The sequence below is a fragment of the Wyeomyia smithii genome, chromosome 1 (genome assembly GCF_029784165.1).
Source record: "Wyeomyia smithii strain HCP4-BCI-WySm-NY-G18 chromosome 1, ASM2978416v1, whole genome shotgun sequence".
In the NCBI taxonomy this organism is placed as follows: Eukaryota; Metazoa; Arthropoda; class Insecta; order Diptera; family Culicidae; genus Wyeomyia; species Wyeomyia smithii.
The window spans coordinates 179,578,993-179,593,680 of record NC_073694.1 but is presented as its reverse complement, the minus strand read 5'-3'; the positions used below and the strand labels follow the sequence as shown (position 1 = coordinate 179,593,680).

The 14,688-nt window shown below is 39.3% G+C and overlaps 1 protein-coding gene across 21 annotated transcripts in view; it reads left to right on the top strand.

Moving 5' to 3' along the window:
• Nucleotides 1-14,688, top strand: part of LOC129718145 (cubilin) — a 339,048-nt gene that overhangs the window by 284,049 nt on the left and 40,311 nt on the right. For 17 of the 21 annotated variants that reach the window (XR_008727035.1, XM_055669569.1, XM_055669492.1 and 14 more), the window contains 4 exons: nt 5,831-5,926; nt 6,239-7,071; nt 7,134-7,303; nt 7,360-7,543. Coding sequence is in view for 20 of the 21 variants with exons in the window: in XM_055669569.1 (XP_055525544.1) it covers nt 5,831-5,926; nt 6,239-7,071; nt 7,134-7,303; nt 7,360-7,543 (1,283 nt within the window). In the remaining variant the exon portion in view is untranslated. Of the gene's footprint in view, nt 1-5,830; nt 5,927-6,238; nt 7,072-7,133; nt 7,304-7,359; nt 7,555-14,688 lie in introns of all 21 variants that reach the window. The other 4 variants (XM_055669653.1, XM_055669737.1, XM_055670003.1 and 1 more) reach the window with 2 other exon arrangements.

Here is a 14,688-nt window from a genome sequence, read left to right as displayed (position 1 = left end):
AGGTCTTCCATGTTTCAAAAATGCCTCGAAAATGTTTCAAAACTTTACCAGAAATGTCAAGAAATGACTCAAAAATGTTTCAAAAGTGTATCAAAAATATTTCGAAATCGGCTCAAATATGTTTCGAAACTGTCTCAAAACTACACATTACACTCTTATCCACCTTCACTATTTAATTCTATCACTTTTCACTTATCAATGCTTACTTAACGCCTTCGTCAGTGCTTATTTGAAAAAAAAAAACAAATTTCCCATTCGTTTACCTACTTAAGCTCTATTTAGAGTTCCAAGCGAAGTGAAAATCTCATACAAAATGTTCATTTTTTCACGCTCGTGAAAATGCAACCTGCAAACATTTTACTTCGCTTGGAACTGTAAACAAATTCGATCCAGCGAAATCGAAAGTTGTGGATCTCATCTTTTTCACTGGGGTTTACTTTTTTCACGCATGCAAACGGTAGTGAAAAAAGCAGTAGCAAGCGAAAACTTGCGTGGGTTTATTTCTGTCAGTGGCAGTCAATTTTCATTTCGCTCGGAGTGCACAATGGTCCAGAAACCAAATTAAGGAGGAAATTTGGGTCTAGAGCTCTATAGCAATGTTTTAGAGAAAAACTTTTTTCTACAAAGTTGTTACAAATGATAATGCGCTTATTGAAAAATTATCAAAAATTAGGGTGACCAAAATTTTCGAAGCAATCAACTATCTAACTTTTTTATCTTTGAAGATAGAAGAAAAACTTGCTCTACAATGTTATAGCTCCAATAATTTTAAGTAACTTTGTGAAAAAAAGTTTTGTTCTATCTTTGAAAACAACCGATTTATATTAAACATAAATAAAACACATTTTGCGCTCTAACTTCTTTATTTCAAGTTTCACCCTTAAACTGCCTTTGAACGACTTCCAAAGCTTTTGAAGAGAATCAATTTGCAATTCTGATATCGCCAATATCAGGGATGCATCTATGTTGAAAATAATCAAACCCGTATTGTTTCGTTGGGTTGTTGAGCAGGGATCGTCTAACTACTCAGAGCTGTGCAAAAAATCTTCGTGCGTCTCGCAGATTTTTGTGCACGTCTCCAATATTTGGAAGGGGTAAGAGACGAAGGAGAGAGAGATTTTATACTTGAGAGTCAGAGATCGGGTGCTACTCATTTTTTTGCGTGCAAAGCACACGCCGTTGGGAGACTGCACAATAATTTCTAAAGAGACGAGTAAGAGCAGTTCGGATTGCACTGTACATTTCGTTTCCAAAGAGACAAGTAAGTGCAGTTCGCATGTCACAGCACTCTTCATCCGTCTCTTTCCGGAGATGTCTCTGTGCAATTATGTGCAATGAAAGCGTTCGAAACTTGCTACGAATGTTGCATTAAAATCTGTGTAGGGGGATGAGGGGCATAATAAGCACACGGGGTGAAATGGGCACCCCTCTTATATGCGAAACTAGATATATATTCTATAGATATAATAGAAAATCTTTGAAGCCGAATCGGTCAGAAAAAGGGACTGCAGGCAGAATTGGCCACCATAAGGCGCGACGGGACATTTACGAAACAAGCCGCCAAGTATCATGGCATCTCGCGACAAACGTTGGCCCATTAGTTGTACTTCTACACAGATATGTTCCATAAGAGTGCTCATTATGCCCCAGTGGTAAGCTCATTGTGCCCCACACATTGACTGATTGCTAGTTTTATAAGCATGAATCTAATTTGTGTTTTTCACCATTATACGATAAACTTTTCAATTTGTGAATAGTGTACCTCTAATTATAAATAGTTAATTCAAGTTTTCATTCTCCCTACGAGTCAGCAGGAAGCCGCAAACGGGCAAAATTTTCACACAGCACAGGCATAATCAGGGTTGCCACTCACATTTTTAAATACATTTAACTACTGCACAAGAAATGTAAAGCTAGCTTAATTTTGTTGGTTTCGTTGGAAAGTCGAGAAAGTCCGTAATCAATGATATCTTTAAAACGTCGAATTATAGAGAATAAGAAGCACCTAGAAAAGGAACAATTTCCTCTCTTAAATATGTGATAAACATGGGTTTTGTTGTTAACTAAATTAAATTTTAAAGTCTACTGTACAAGATGTTCTTTGACACCTCTTTATGTTTAGGTGCTATTTAACTTTAAAAGCATTAAGCTCTGCCTTCATTTAGTGTTGTAAGATCAATTTTCTTCAATCTGTTGTTCAGCATAGAAGCATACCTTTCAAAACAATAATATGCGTTGTACGATTCATTTTTTACTTATTGAAAAGGTGTGATCCGCATCCTCATACAACACAGATAATCGTTATGCGTGAAAATGTCGAAAAATAAAATCTGTATAACTACAGATTAATCTGAATATGTGGCATCACTGGCTGTGATCAAAAACTCTCTCAATAAAGAGGCACACAAAGCCCAAGAAATTTTCTGAGGTAGAAACTACCGTTACTGCGGGTAGGTAATCCTGCGCAGCAAGTTTTCCGCGCACTCATCTTAAAAAACTATTTTTCAACAGTAAATTTTACTAAAACACATTTGATTTGTGTGCTTTATCATGTGCATAGCATAGTTTGCTATAAAAGTACAGAGATTAGGTATGTTTTAGTAAAATTTACTGTAGCAAACAGTTTTATAAGCTGAGTGCGCGGGAAAATGTGCTGCGCAGAATTACCCGCGTCACGGTACGTCTTTCTGCACTATAGACTATCTCACCGAATCTCTTTAACCTCACTCCGCCACCGTGCGATGGTCTATACTGGGGTAAATTCTGTGAGGTCGCCTGAACGACACGAAAGGGATCCGAACTGCTTTTACTCGTCTCTTTGAAAATTGATGTGCAGTCTCCCAACATCGTGCATTCTACTCGTAAAAAAAAATGAGTAGCACCCGATCCCTGAGTGAGAGACATCTCCGGAAAGAGACGGATAAAGTGTGTTGTGACATGCTACCTGCACTTACTTGTCTCTTTGGAAACGAATGTGCAGTGCAATCCGAACTGCTCTTACTCGTCTCGTTAGAAATTTATGCACGCAAAAAAAATGAGTAGCACCCGATCCCTGTTGTTAAGGGGATCAGCTCCGAAATAGGGTGACCATAAAAAACGGCTATATTTGATGTATTTTATTTAAAAAAATTCATAACTTTTGAACCAGTTGATCGATTTTCGATCTTTTTGGGTCAAATTAAAGGTAATTACGTCTAGTTATAAGAAAAAATACCAAAACATAAATCTGGGTGCTTTTGTATGCATAATGTATAAAATTATTGAAATTTTCGTCTTGTTTTTAAATTGAATTTACTCAAATTTAAAGAATAACATATCTCTAAAAGTTTCTCCATTTATAGAGTCAAGTATGCCCTTTAAAATGAGACCAAGAGATATTTTTTGTGTTTGCCCCAAAATTAATGACATACAAATGAAAAACGCATGTTTTTTGATGAAAAACATCAATAGCTTTGAGTAGAATAGAGATATTTACGATATCAGAATTGCACATTGCTTCTCTTAAAAAGCTTTGAAAGTCGTTCAAAGGCAATTTAAGGGTGAAACGTGAAATAAAGAAGTTAGAGAGCAAAATGTGTTTTTTCAATAAAAATCGGTTGTTTTCAAAGATAGAAAAAAACTTTTTTTCACAAAGTTACTTAAAATTATTGGAGCTATAACATTGTAGAACAAGTTTTTCTTCTATCTTCAAAGATAAAAAAGTTAGATAGTTGATTGCTTCGAAAAATTTTGGTCACCCTTATTTTTGATAATTTTCCAATAAGCGCATTATCATATGTAACAACTTTGTAGAAGAAAGTTTTTCTCTAAAACATTGCTATAGAGCTCTAGACCCAAATTTCCCTCTAAATTTGGTTTCTGGACCATTGTGGAGTGTAAACTCGTGGATTTCGTTTCATTTAAACTGTAAACTGCAGGCTGGTGAAATACCACATACGGGTTTTCACGACAGATTTCGCAAGCGAAAATTTACGCTTTTTTACTTGTCAAATTTTTCACTTCGCTTGGAACTGTAAACTATGCTTTAGGTATAAAAATTTAGGGGCTCCGCTATTTTCTCCACAGTCCAAATAAGCACTGACGAAGGCGCTAAGTAAGCGTTGAAATACGTATATGCAAGTGATAAGTGAAAAGTGATAGAATTAAATAGTGAAAGTGGATAAAAACTTTTGAGACCTTTCTCAGACATTTTTGACATTTTTTTCAAGACTTTTTAGGAGTTTTTAACATTTCTGACATTTTCATATATATTTTAGAGACATCCTTAAGAAACTTGGTTTAGAACATTTTCGCAACGTTTTGAAATATTGTTGGAAGCATTTTTAAAACATTTTTGAGATATAACATTTGGTAAAGAATACTTCTAACATCTTTAACAATTTTGAAACATTTGAATCGATTTGCCAATATTGTTTAGGCATTTCTGAGACTTTTTTAGCATTTTTATTAATTTGGAAAGTTTTGAAACATTTCTGATACATTTTATATATGGTTTTGAGACATCTTCAAAATATTTCCGAAACATTTTGACTTTTGGCATTATTGAGACATTTTGAAACATTTTCGTAACATACTTGAAATACTTTCGAGACAGCTCAGAAACATTTTTGAGACCTCTTGGACATTTTCGAAACGCTTTCAAGCAGACAGTTTTGAACATTTTTGAGATATTAATCAAACATTTTTTGGACATTTATTTATAGGACGCTTTACATTCTTTTCTAGATAATTTTGTAACATTTATGAGACCTTTTCAAAACACGTTTGAGATATTTTTACACATTCATCATTCAACAAAAAATTAAAACATTTCTGAGATGTTTTGGTGATGTTTTCAAAATATGTTCGGTCTTAACATTTTGTACATTTATGTATTGATCTTTTTTCACATTCAGCATTTTTATACGTTTAACATTCAATAAATTTTGTGAATTATGAGTGTCACTTCATTGTTAAATAGTAATTAATAGTTTCTAGTTCCAATTTTCTCAGTTATTTCTAGTTTCATATTTATTAGAATTTTAATTATATATATTTCAATATATGATGCCTAAATTTCAATTTTATTTTTAATCAATTTTAAATGTTGGAGCTTAAATTGAAATTTTTGAATGTCGATTTGCGTTTAATGATTCTTCAAAATTGCAATTTAAGATTTAGCCTGGGATATTCTCCTCTAGTTTTTTTATTGTTCTCAATTTATTGTATGGGTTATTGCATTTGTTTTATTCCCTAAACTTTATTTGTTTTCTCTATATAAGTATACGTTAACTGTTAAACTTTCTTTTAATTGTTTTTTTTTTATTTCTAATCTTATAAAGCTTTGCCTGAATTTGCAATTGTTTTATGGTTTTCAAATTTATTTCACACCTGAAAATTTTGTTTTGACTGCTTCTGATGTTCTTTTTTGTAATGAAAAAAAAATTGGTCCATACTTTTATACAATTTAAATATTGTTGTTCGTATTTCTTGTCTTTATCCTTTTCAACAATTGTTTGTAACATACTTATGTAACTTTCCATTATCATCCAATCTCTTTACCTTTTATATTTATCTTTTTTGACATTGATTTCTTCCTGTTTCTTTTATGTCCACAAACTGCGTGAATTACGGTATCCGCGTAAATTCTAAAATGCGTGTAAAGTCACAGGGTAAACTTTAAATACTTTTAAGTATTTTTTGCAATCCAGCAAATTTTTCGTATTCTGATATCCGCGTAAACCTCGAAATAATTTTAAAACAATATTACAAATGTGTATAGAACATTTATACATTTTCTAATAGAAACTGAGCTCAAACAATAACTTTCGTACCATATTCCCCCCTACAGATATTTCGTGTACGGTATGCAGGACGCCCAGAACCTGGAACGAGTGAAGCTGGAATTTTCGATTTTCGAGATTCCGAAAGGAGAGCACAAGGGCGAGTAAGTAGCCAGTGGCGAATCACGCTGTTTTCGCTATTTTCACCCATCGATTAGAGAAATCGTTTAATTAGCGATGCGTACACAAACAAATCGGTGTGCTTCGCCACAAAATGATTGCGTTTCGTGGTTTGTCGATTAGATTGATTAATGCCAAAAGCTCATGAAAGCGAAGACGATTGCTAATGGACAGAATGTCTGATAGATTTGTCTAATTTGAGTGAAAGCCTGCGAAGTCGATTCTCCCGTCCCTCAGTTGTAAATCCAATTGATGCTAATTGATGTCGATTATCCTTTTGCCTTTTTGTTTCCCAGTTCCAACTGCACTGACGGATACCTGAAGGTCTATCTAAAGGGTCAGGAAGTGGCAGACGCGTACGATAAGTTCGATCACGAATTGTGCGGTAACGAGCTTCCGCATGCCGTCATCAGCGACGGACCCCGGCTGGTTATGGTGTTCAGTTCCGGGGAATTGCAAGGCCGTGGTTTCAAGGCGAAGTACACCTTCGAGACGGAGTACAAGATCCCGGGAACGGCCGCACCGGACGGAACCTGCAGCTTCACCTATCGAAGCACTTCGCGTAAAAAAGGCGAATTCAACAGCCCTCGCTATCCGTCGAATTACCCGTCCGAAACGAACTGCTCGTATGTGTTTTTGGCCACTCCGAACGAACAAGTGACGATCGTTTTCGATCACTTCAAGGTGAAAGCGGACGGTGCGAACACCACTTATGGTGCGTACGGAACATCCGTTTGCTTCGAAGACTGGCTGGAGATGTACGTCCTGTACCGGGACGGAACGGATCGATTCTTGGGCAGATACTGTAGCTTGACGGCTCCAGGTCCGGTAGAAAGTCCCCGTGGTGCCGTTGGCATTCGGGTGGTGCTGCACACGGATCAGGAGAACGTGGCCAGCGGATTCAAAGCACGGTACATTTTCGAAACTGCCAAATCTGTGTTCGGTGACTGCGGTGGCAACTACTCCGGAGAGGACTCCGGCGTTGTGACATCGCCCAACTTCCCCGCTAACTATGATGCACCCGGCAAGGGGCTAGCGTCCCGGGCCTGTAACTGGTACATTACGGCGCGAATCGGGTACAAGATACTGCTCAACTTTGACTTCTTCGGCATCGAGGGAGAACCTGCAAGTAAGTGAAAATGTGACCCTCTTTATCGTTCGTAAACTAATTCTTTTTTTCTGCTGCTATAGCTCGTGGCTGTGCTGCGGCTGTTATGCGCCTGTGGCTTTCGCCTGACTCCGACATGTCCCCTATCGAAATGTGCGGCGAAAAACCGGCTATGGAGCACTGGCAGTACGTAACCCAAGGCCAGACTGCTCGAATCAGTTTCACCAGCGCGGACAAAGCCATCGGGGCACAGGTACGAATCCTTTATTAGTTCTGGAAAAATATTTTTTCACATTTTTACTTCGCTAGGGTTTCCGCGTAATCTGGACCGAAGTGCAGGATTCTCCCGTCGGGCCCAGCTCGACCATTTCGTTGCTGTGCGAGTCCACGTACCACTTCCAGTGTCTCGGTTCCGGCTACTGCATCTCGGAGCGGTTGCGCTGCAACGGCGTCAAGAACTGCGGCTCCCAGGACAATAGCGATGAAATGCACTGTGAGTCGTGAGTGAGTCGAACGGATTTCAGTTCATTTTTTTCGCAATATAATTTCCTTTTATTTCAAGTATTTTATCAGTTCGATTCGGATTCAGTTTCATCGAAACAAAAAATGCCGACCCCCAAAACCGCGCGATCGGTCTGATTTTGTTCCACAGTACAATAAGTATGCAGGATTCCCCTCGTAATCTGTTTCTACTCTTCGAAACTGCGTTTTTTTGATCGAGAACTGTTTCACCAAAAAAATGACGATTTAAACTAGAAAAATACTTCAAATAAAAAGCATTTCGATTAATAATAGTTATCGGATAGCCTAACAAACATCAGACTAACTTGAGAGTTGCTTGCACAGTACCCCGATAGTCCTGTTTGGCTCGAATCTGATCAGCGAGGTCCGGCTTGAAAATCGTCGTCTGCACCCGTTTGTAGAGTACAAATTACATTCATACCTATATATTATTACTATCATAGAGCGAGTGCGTTTTGGGGAACGATCCTTAGATTTCTGCTTTCTAAACCTACAAAAAAAAACGTTTTTTGCTAGTGAACGAGTAATGACCGCTCAGCGATTAGGCGCCCCGTTCCGTTGCACGTTTCACAAGATAATTGCACGATTTTTATCTCGTTGGAGAAACTGTACATTTAGTTTTTTTTCTCCTTTCCGTTTAGATTTCTTATACAACCTACTCATGCTCATCGTTCAGTTTGTTTCGTTTAGTTTTCAACTCTCCCACACGAGTGTAAATTTTCTAACTCCGATGTTGATGTTCGGTTTTTTTTTCTCGGTGTGATGTTTTGATCCGTTCTGGTCTGAGAAATCTGTAACTTTTCGTTTGAATTAGCAAAACATTATCATTTTGTGCGTCGTTTTGCAAGCAGATCCGTACTAGTCATACATTTGACAATTCATCAGTTGTCAGGAATGTGTTTCCAGCCAATAGTTGTTTTGATCACAATCTGGACTATGAAACTTATCTTTCCAGCCTTCTTTCGGGAACTTTAAATATTTTGCCAATTATCGAATGCAAACAAATGAACTCATCCTAGTAAGCAATGCCTGCTGATTTTATATACACTGTTAGTGAAATCAGTGAAATTTCAGTTGACAATCTTTTAATGAACAGAAATCTTGTCCTTCGGCCGTTGGAACTCCGAAATCTCTTTTGATTTGTAATTGTTCCGCTTACCGTTTTTAAATCATAAAATATCAGCTTACCAGCATATAAAAAACGTTATGTTTTAGTATTTATTGACCAGGATTCCTGAATAAAGGAAATTTAAATATTTAGAGATAAAGAGGAAAGTTTTTTTTTCGTTTAATTTTACTATTTGAATTTTCTCATGCTTTTCAATCTTTCAGTTTCAAATTCTATTTTTTTTTATTTGCCATCGGAAGGCTTCCTTCGCCATTCTGATCTTATTGAAAGATAATTTTCTAGCATTTTCTGACCTTCGAAGTTTTTTTTTGCCATACTAAGCTTGATTGAGAATATTGTTCTATTCCGCACTTTAAAACAATTTTTTCGTCATTCAGAGCCCAATTTGGGACCAATTTTTATTTCGTCTTCGTATTAGTTCTGGGACTATCCGAATTAAAATATCCGGATATCCGGCCTCGGATATCCGGATTTTTTATCCGAACATTTTTTAATGAGAATTATGTGAACAAATACTTTTTTTTTTCTCTCTGTGTGGACTCATCACTGCGACCAGAGACATTTTGATCTATTGTGATATTGCCCAGGCGTTTTCTGTACTCCGCACTTCATATTATTGGCAGTATCACTATTGAAGTGAATGATACGCTTTTTTTCATTTATATCCGTGCTTGTGTGTGAGAGTTTACCCTTACATTTCAAACTTACTGCTCTACTATACCGAGCCTCTTTTCTATCCTACCAATATCGCCAAATTACAATTCCCTGAGCTGAGGCTACACCTAACGTTCCTCTCTTGCCAGGTTTATTCTAAGAGGGACTTATTATGTCAAGAGGAAGGAGTCTTATCGAAACCTCGTTCCTCGTGCCAATATCGCCAATTATAATTCTCTGTAGAGGGTAAATATTTCTGGAAATCAGTTTTATTATAAGAAGGACTTATTTTGTCAAGAGGAAGGAGTCTTATCGAACCTCGTTCCTCCTACCAACACCGCGTCACAATCACAATTCCCTGAAGAGGCACTCAATGCTTCACCTCTGGTCAGGTTTATTATAAGTAGGACTTATATTTTTGTCAAGAGGAAGGAGTCGTATCGAAACCTCGTTCCTCCAGCCAAGACCGCGTCATAATTACAATTCCCTGAAGAGAACTATTATACATTACTCAGAACAGTTTTGTTATAAGAGGGACTTTTTTGTTAGGATGAAAGTCGGCAAGGGTACTATAGAATTCAGCTTGAAGGAAGGGTATGTAGTATGTTAAAGTCCTTTGACAACCAAATGGCCTGATTCTAGTAAGATTCGAACCCACGACCACTCGCTTATCAAAGCGGACTCTGTAACCTTGCGGCTACGAAGCTCTCTTGAACAAATACTTACAAACAGCGTTGTTAAACTCGCTCGCAAAAAGCATGCGATACTCCAAGTGGCGTTCTCGCCGCTACCAAGATCTCACACTAGAGATACTCCTGTCGTACTGTTTCTCGTTCTCTTTTATTTTTTTTATTTCACACTACCGAGCGTTGATGCTTGCGAGTTTTCTCACACACACTCTCGCTCGTGTACTTTCCCACTCGCGAGTACCTCCCTTTCTCGCGAGCACAACCAGCGGAGGTGATTGTTAAGACCGTCAAGACGCATTATGACGATACGGAGTGACAAGGCACGACGAAGCGGAGTGGCAAAAAGAATATTTCGACGAGTAGGCAGGGATGCCACATATACAGATTTATCAGTACTTATACAGATTTTTTGTGTATTTTTCATACAGATATCTGTATATACAAATTACGGATTTTCTAGAAATAGTACAGAACTATACAGTTTTTTTTTGGTTTTCATGAAGTCGCGAAATAAACTTTTCGATATAGTTGAAAATCGAAAATGAACTCAAATGCTATTGAGCGTGTTGGAGTTTTCATTATATTTATATGCTACGCGTAAACGTGTGCATAAATGAGTCAATGAACAAACTATGTTGCGTTTTTTTCTTCTAAGGGATATGTTGAGTAAATATGCAGATTTTTATACAGATTGAAATATCACCAAGGAGATTTCCTGAGATTCGAAATACAGATAAAAATGTGGCATCACTGCGAGTAGGTATTCCGATACCCTACACGTTCAAGCATGCGATTCTATATAGATTCATCACCCCAATTTCGGCTGTCGGTGCACGATGCAAAACTGCTTGGCATCAGTTCAGCGATTGACAAACCGCATGCGTGAGTCGGTGAACGAAGCATTTTCGTTTTCGGGCACATTTTTTCAAGCACTCCTAGTCAAGTACTCTTATTCGAGTACTCGCGTACTCGGCGTGAGTAAAAAGATAGAAGAGAATTTGCGAGCGGTTGTATGCTGGCTGCTGCTCTGGCAAGTGCGTGAATAATAAAGAGTGTCTCGAAGGTGTGAGTGCGAACGACTGGAGAAGCGTAGCACACATCTGATTCTCAAGCAGAAAGGAGTGGATATGTTATGCTTCTCGCTCGTTTAGCAACGCTGCTTACAAAGGGATGGGGGATTGTGAAAAAAGCCATTTTGGGCGTTACGTTTTATTTGAACAGGCTTCAAAAGACAGAAAAAACTGCGAATATCCGGATATCCGAATATCCGACTATTCGATTATTCGTATCCGGATATCCGGTCATCCGAATAGTATTCGTTCACCCATCCGTGATCCGAGCTTCGGATAACCGGATCACGAATATATCCGGTTAAAAGTCCCAGCCCTATTTCGTTTTCTGAGCGGAGTTTCGGATCCTCATGATATTTGGCCATTTCTAAACCCCAGAAGCGTTTTTTCCTATTCTGAGCCTAAATTACGATTTTTCGTCATTCTGTGCCTTATTTGGATTTGTTGTTGGTTTCGTTTTGATCCTTCTTCTGGCCTTAAGAAGCGTTTTTTGCGACAATTTCGGACAGCGGCTTTATCGTTTTACCATTTTGGATTTGTTTCGGAATCATTTTTTTATTTGACCTTCAGAAGTGGTCTTCAGAAGTATTTAGTCACAATTCTGGGCTGAATCTTTTTCTTCAATATAATAAAAAAGCAACGATAACCGTATGTCAGAAGTAAATTCAAGAAAGGATCAGCAGATCGACGTGAAAATTGGTATATAAGATCCTTACATAGGGCCGGGGAAGGTTATTATACTGATTTGAGACCACTTTCCTCTCTGCAAGAAAGAGGACCCATACACATAAAACACAAATTTCTGCATAACACAAGAACTAATCAAACAAATAGAACCAAATTTGGCAAATGGAGATTTTTGAAAGCAAAAATATATTTATATCCCATACAAATGAAACACAAATCTCTGCATAACTCGAGAAATAATCAAGCAAATGAAACCAAATTGAAAAATTAAGGTTTCGGAAGGCAAACAATATTTTTACGGTGGTATAACACCCCTCCCTTCATTCTGTGCCGAACACGCATCAGTACTGGACGTGTTTGGTGATCGGTCCGATAGAGTATAAAACAAAAGACGTGTGAACAAGTGTTGGCATTGTTTGCCTGGTCGAGTGAAATAAATCCGGGTTCAAGGTCGTGCCTTTGTGCAACTGTTTCGCATCGTGACTGCCAGCTGGTGCGTAAGCCGATTTGGCTGCTGGCTGGATTGTGCTACAGCAGTGGACGAGACACAAACGAGGAAAAAGAAGAAGCCATCAGTGTCAGCGAGTTGTATCGCTGTGTGGAGTGATCTCACACCTGGCTCGCTGCTGGTGGCTGTTTGGTGCTGCTGTATTGGTGCTGCTGGCTGTAACGGCTGCTACTTCGAACGATCGGACAACCAACCTTACTGGAAGGGAGAAATAAAAAGGTACGTGTTCTTGTCAGCGCTAGTGCGCTAGACTTAGCGCGATGGATGTAGATCCCTCGCCTCCCGCGCCACCATCCCCGAACCCCTCTGACCCTGACCCTTCTGTTACCCCCTCCCCTGTTCATTCTTCAGTCCCCCCTCGCCCCAGGCTTTACCCAGACGGAGCCCAGGGCAGCTATACTGTTTATTTTCGGCCAAAGGCAGGACCGAAATCGAAAAAGTTGAACCTCTTGCAGATTTCTAAAGACCTGACGAAGGAGTACAAGGGCGTGACCGAAATTTCCAAGGTCCGGCCTAACAAGCTCCGTGTCGTGGTCGGTAACCTGAAAGAGGCCAACGATATAGCTTGCTCTGAGCTCTTCACACGCGAGTATCGCGTTTACATACCCGCACGAGACGTGGAGATCGACGGTGTCATAACCGATTCGAGTCTGTCCGTCGAGTGTATACTGCAAAGTGCCAAAGGGTGCTTTAAGAACAAAACGTGTCCCGAAGTAAAGGTGCTCGACTGCAAGCAATTGCGGTCAGCATCGATCATCGGTGGCAAAACAGTATACACTCCGTCAGACTCGTTTCGAGTTACGTTCGCCGGGTCTGCACTACCAAGCCACGTCTCGATCCACCGGGTTCGTCTCCCTGTGAGGCTCTACGTGCCCCGCGTCATGAACTGCCTGAATTGCAAGCAGTTAGGCCATACAGCCGCCTACTGCTGCAATAAGGCACGTTGTGGCAAGTGTGGGGAGTCTCATGCGGAAGATTCTTGCAGTGTTAACGCTGAAAAGTGTATTCACTGCGGAGAAAATCTGCATGAGCTCTCGACATGTGCGGTGTACATGCAGCGCAGGGATAAAATAAAACGGTCTCTCAAAGAGCGTTCAAAGCGTTCCTACGCTGACATGCTGAAGAAGACCGTTACCACTTCTCCCGTTACTTCGAACCCCTTCGATCTGTTGTCCTCTGATGAAACCGATTCTGACGATTCACCAGCGGGAGCATCTTACGCCAATCCTGGGGAGTCTAGAAAGAGGAAAAATATTTCCTCTCCTAAACTTCCCAGAAAAGGTCCTAAGATTTCTCAAAGTGAAATGAAAGTTACAAACAAACCAAACAGTGCTGCGGAAAAACCGGAGCAAACTCCTCCTGGGCTGGCAAATTTAAAGTCCCAGAAGGAGTTCCCAGCACTGCCAGGAACATCTAAAACCTCAGTTGCTCCTTTTACACTCCCAGTTGATGAAACAAACTCTGGATTTGTGAAATTTTCTGACATTGTGGACTGGATTTTTGAAACTTTCAATGTACCCGATCCAATTAAAATTTTTCTTACAGCATTCCTCCCAACAGTTAGATCATTTTTGAAGCAGTTGACTGCCCAATGGCCTCTCCTTGCAGCGATTGTATCCTTCGATGCCTAATTCAACTGCGTATATGAAGGATTCTATCTCTGTCTTACAGTGGAATTGTAGAAGTATTTTACCAAAAATTGATTCGTTTAAAGTTTTGATAAATAAAAACAAATGCGATGCATTTTCCCTTTGTGAAACTTGGCTTACTTCAAATATTGATCTCAACTTCCATGATTTTAATATTATTCGCCTTGATCGAGACACCCCATATGGAGGAGTACTTTTAGGGATTAAAAAGTGCTATTCTTTCTATCGTATTAACCTCCCCTCGATTCCAGGCATCGAAGTTGTCGCATGTCAAATGACAATACAAGGTAAAGAGCTTTGTATTGCCTCAATATATATTCCCCCCAGAGCACAGGTTGGGCAACGGCTGCTCTTTGATTTAATAGAACTTCTTCCCTCGCCACGTTTGATTTTGGGAGACTTCAACTCTCATGGCGTGGCTTGGGGTTCCCCATACAATGATAACCGCTCCTCTTTAATCTATAACCTTTGCGATGACTTCGACATGACTATTTTAAACAACGGTGAAATGACACGTATCCCGAAACCTCCAGCGCGCCCAAGCGCTTTGGATCTATCCTTATGTTCGACGTCGCTACGGTTGGATTGCACATGGAAGGTAATCCTCGATCCTCACGGTAGCGACCATCTGCCTATTCTTATTTCAATTACTAACGGGTCAACTCGCATGCGACCAATTGACATTCCGTATGACCTCACACGAAATGTCGATTGGAAGTTATACGAGGAA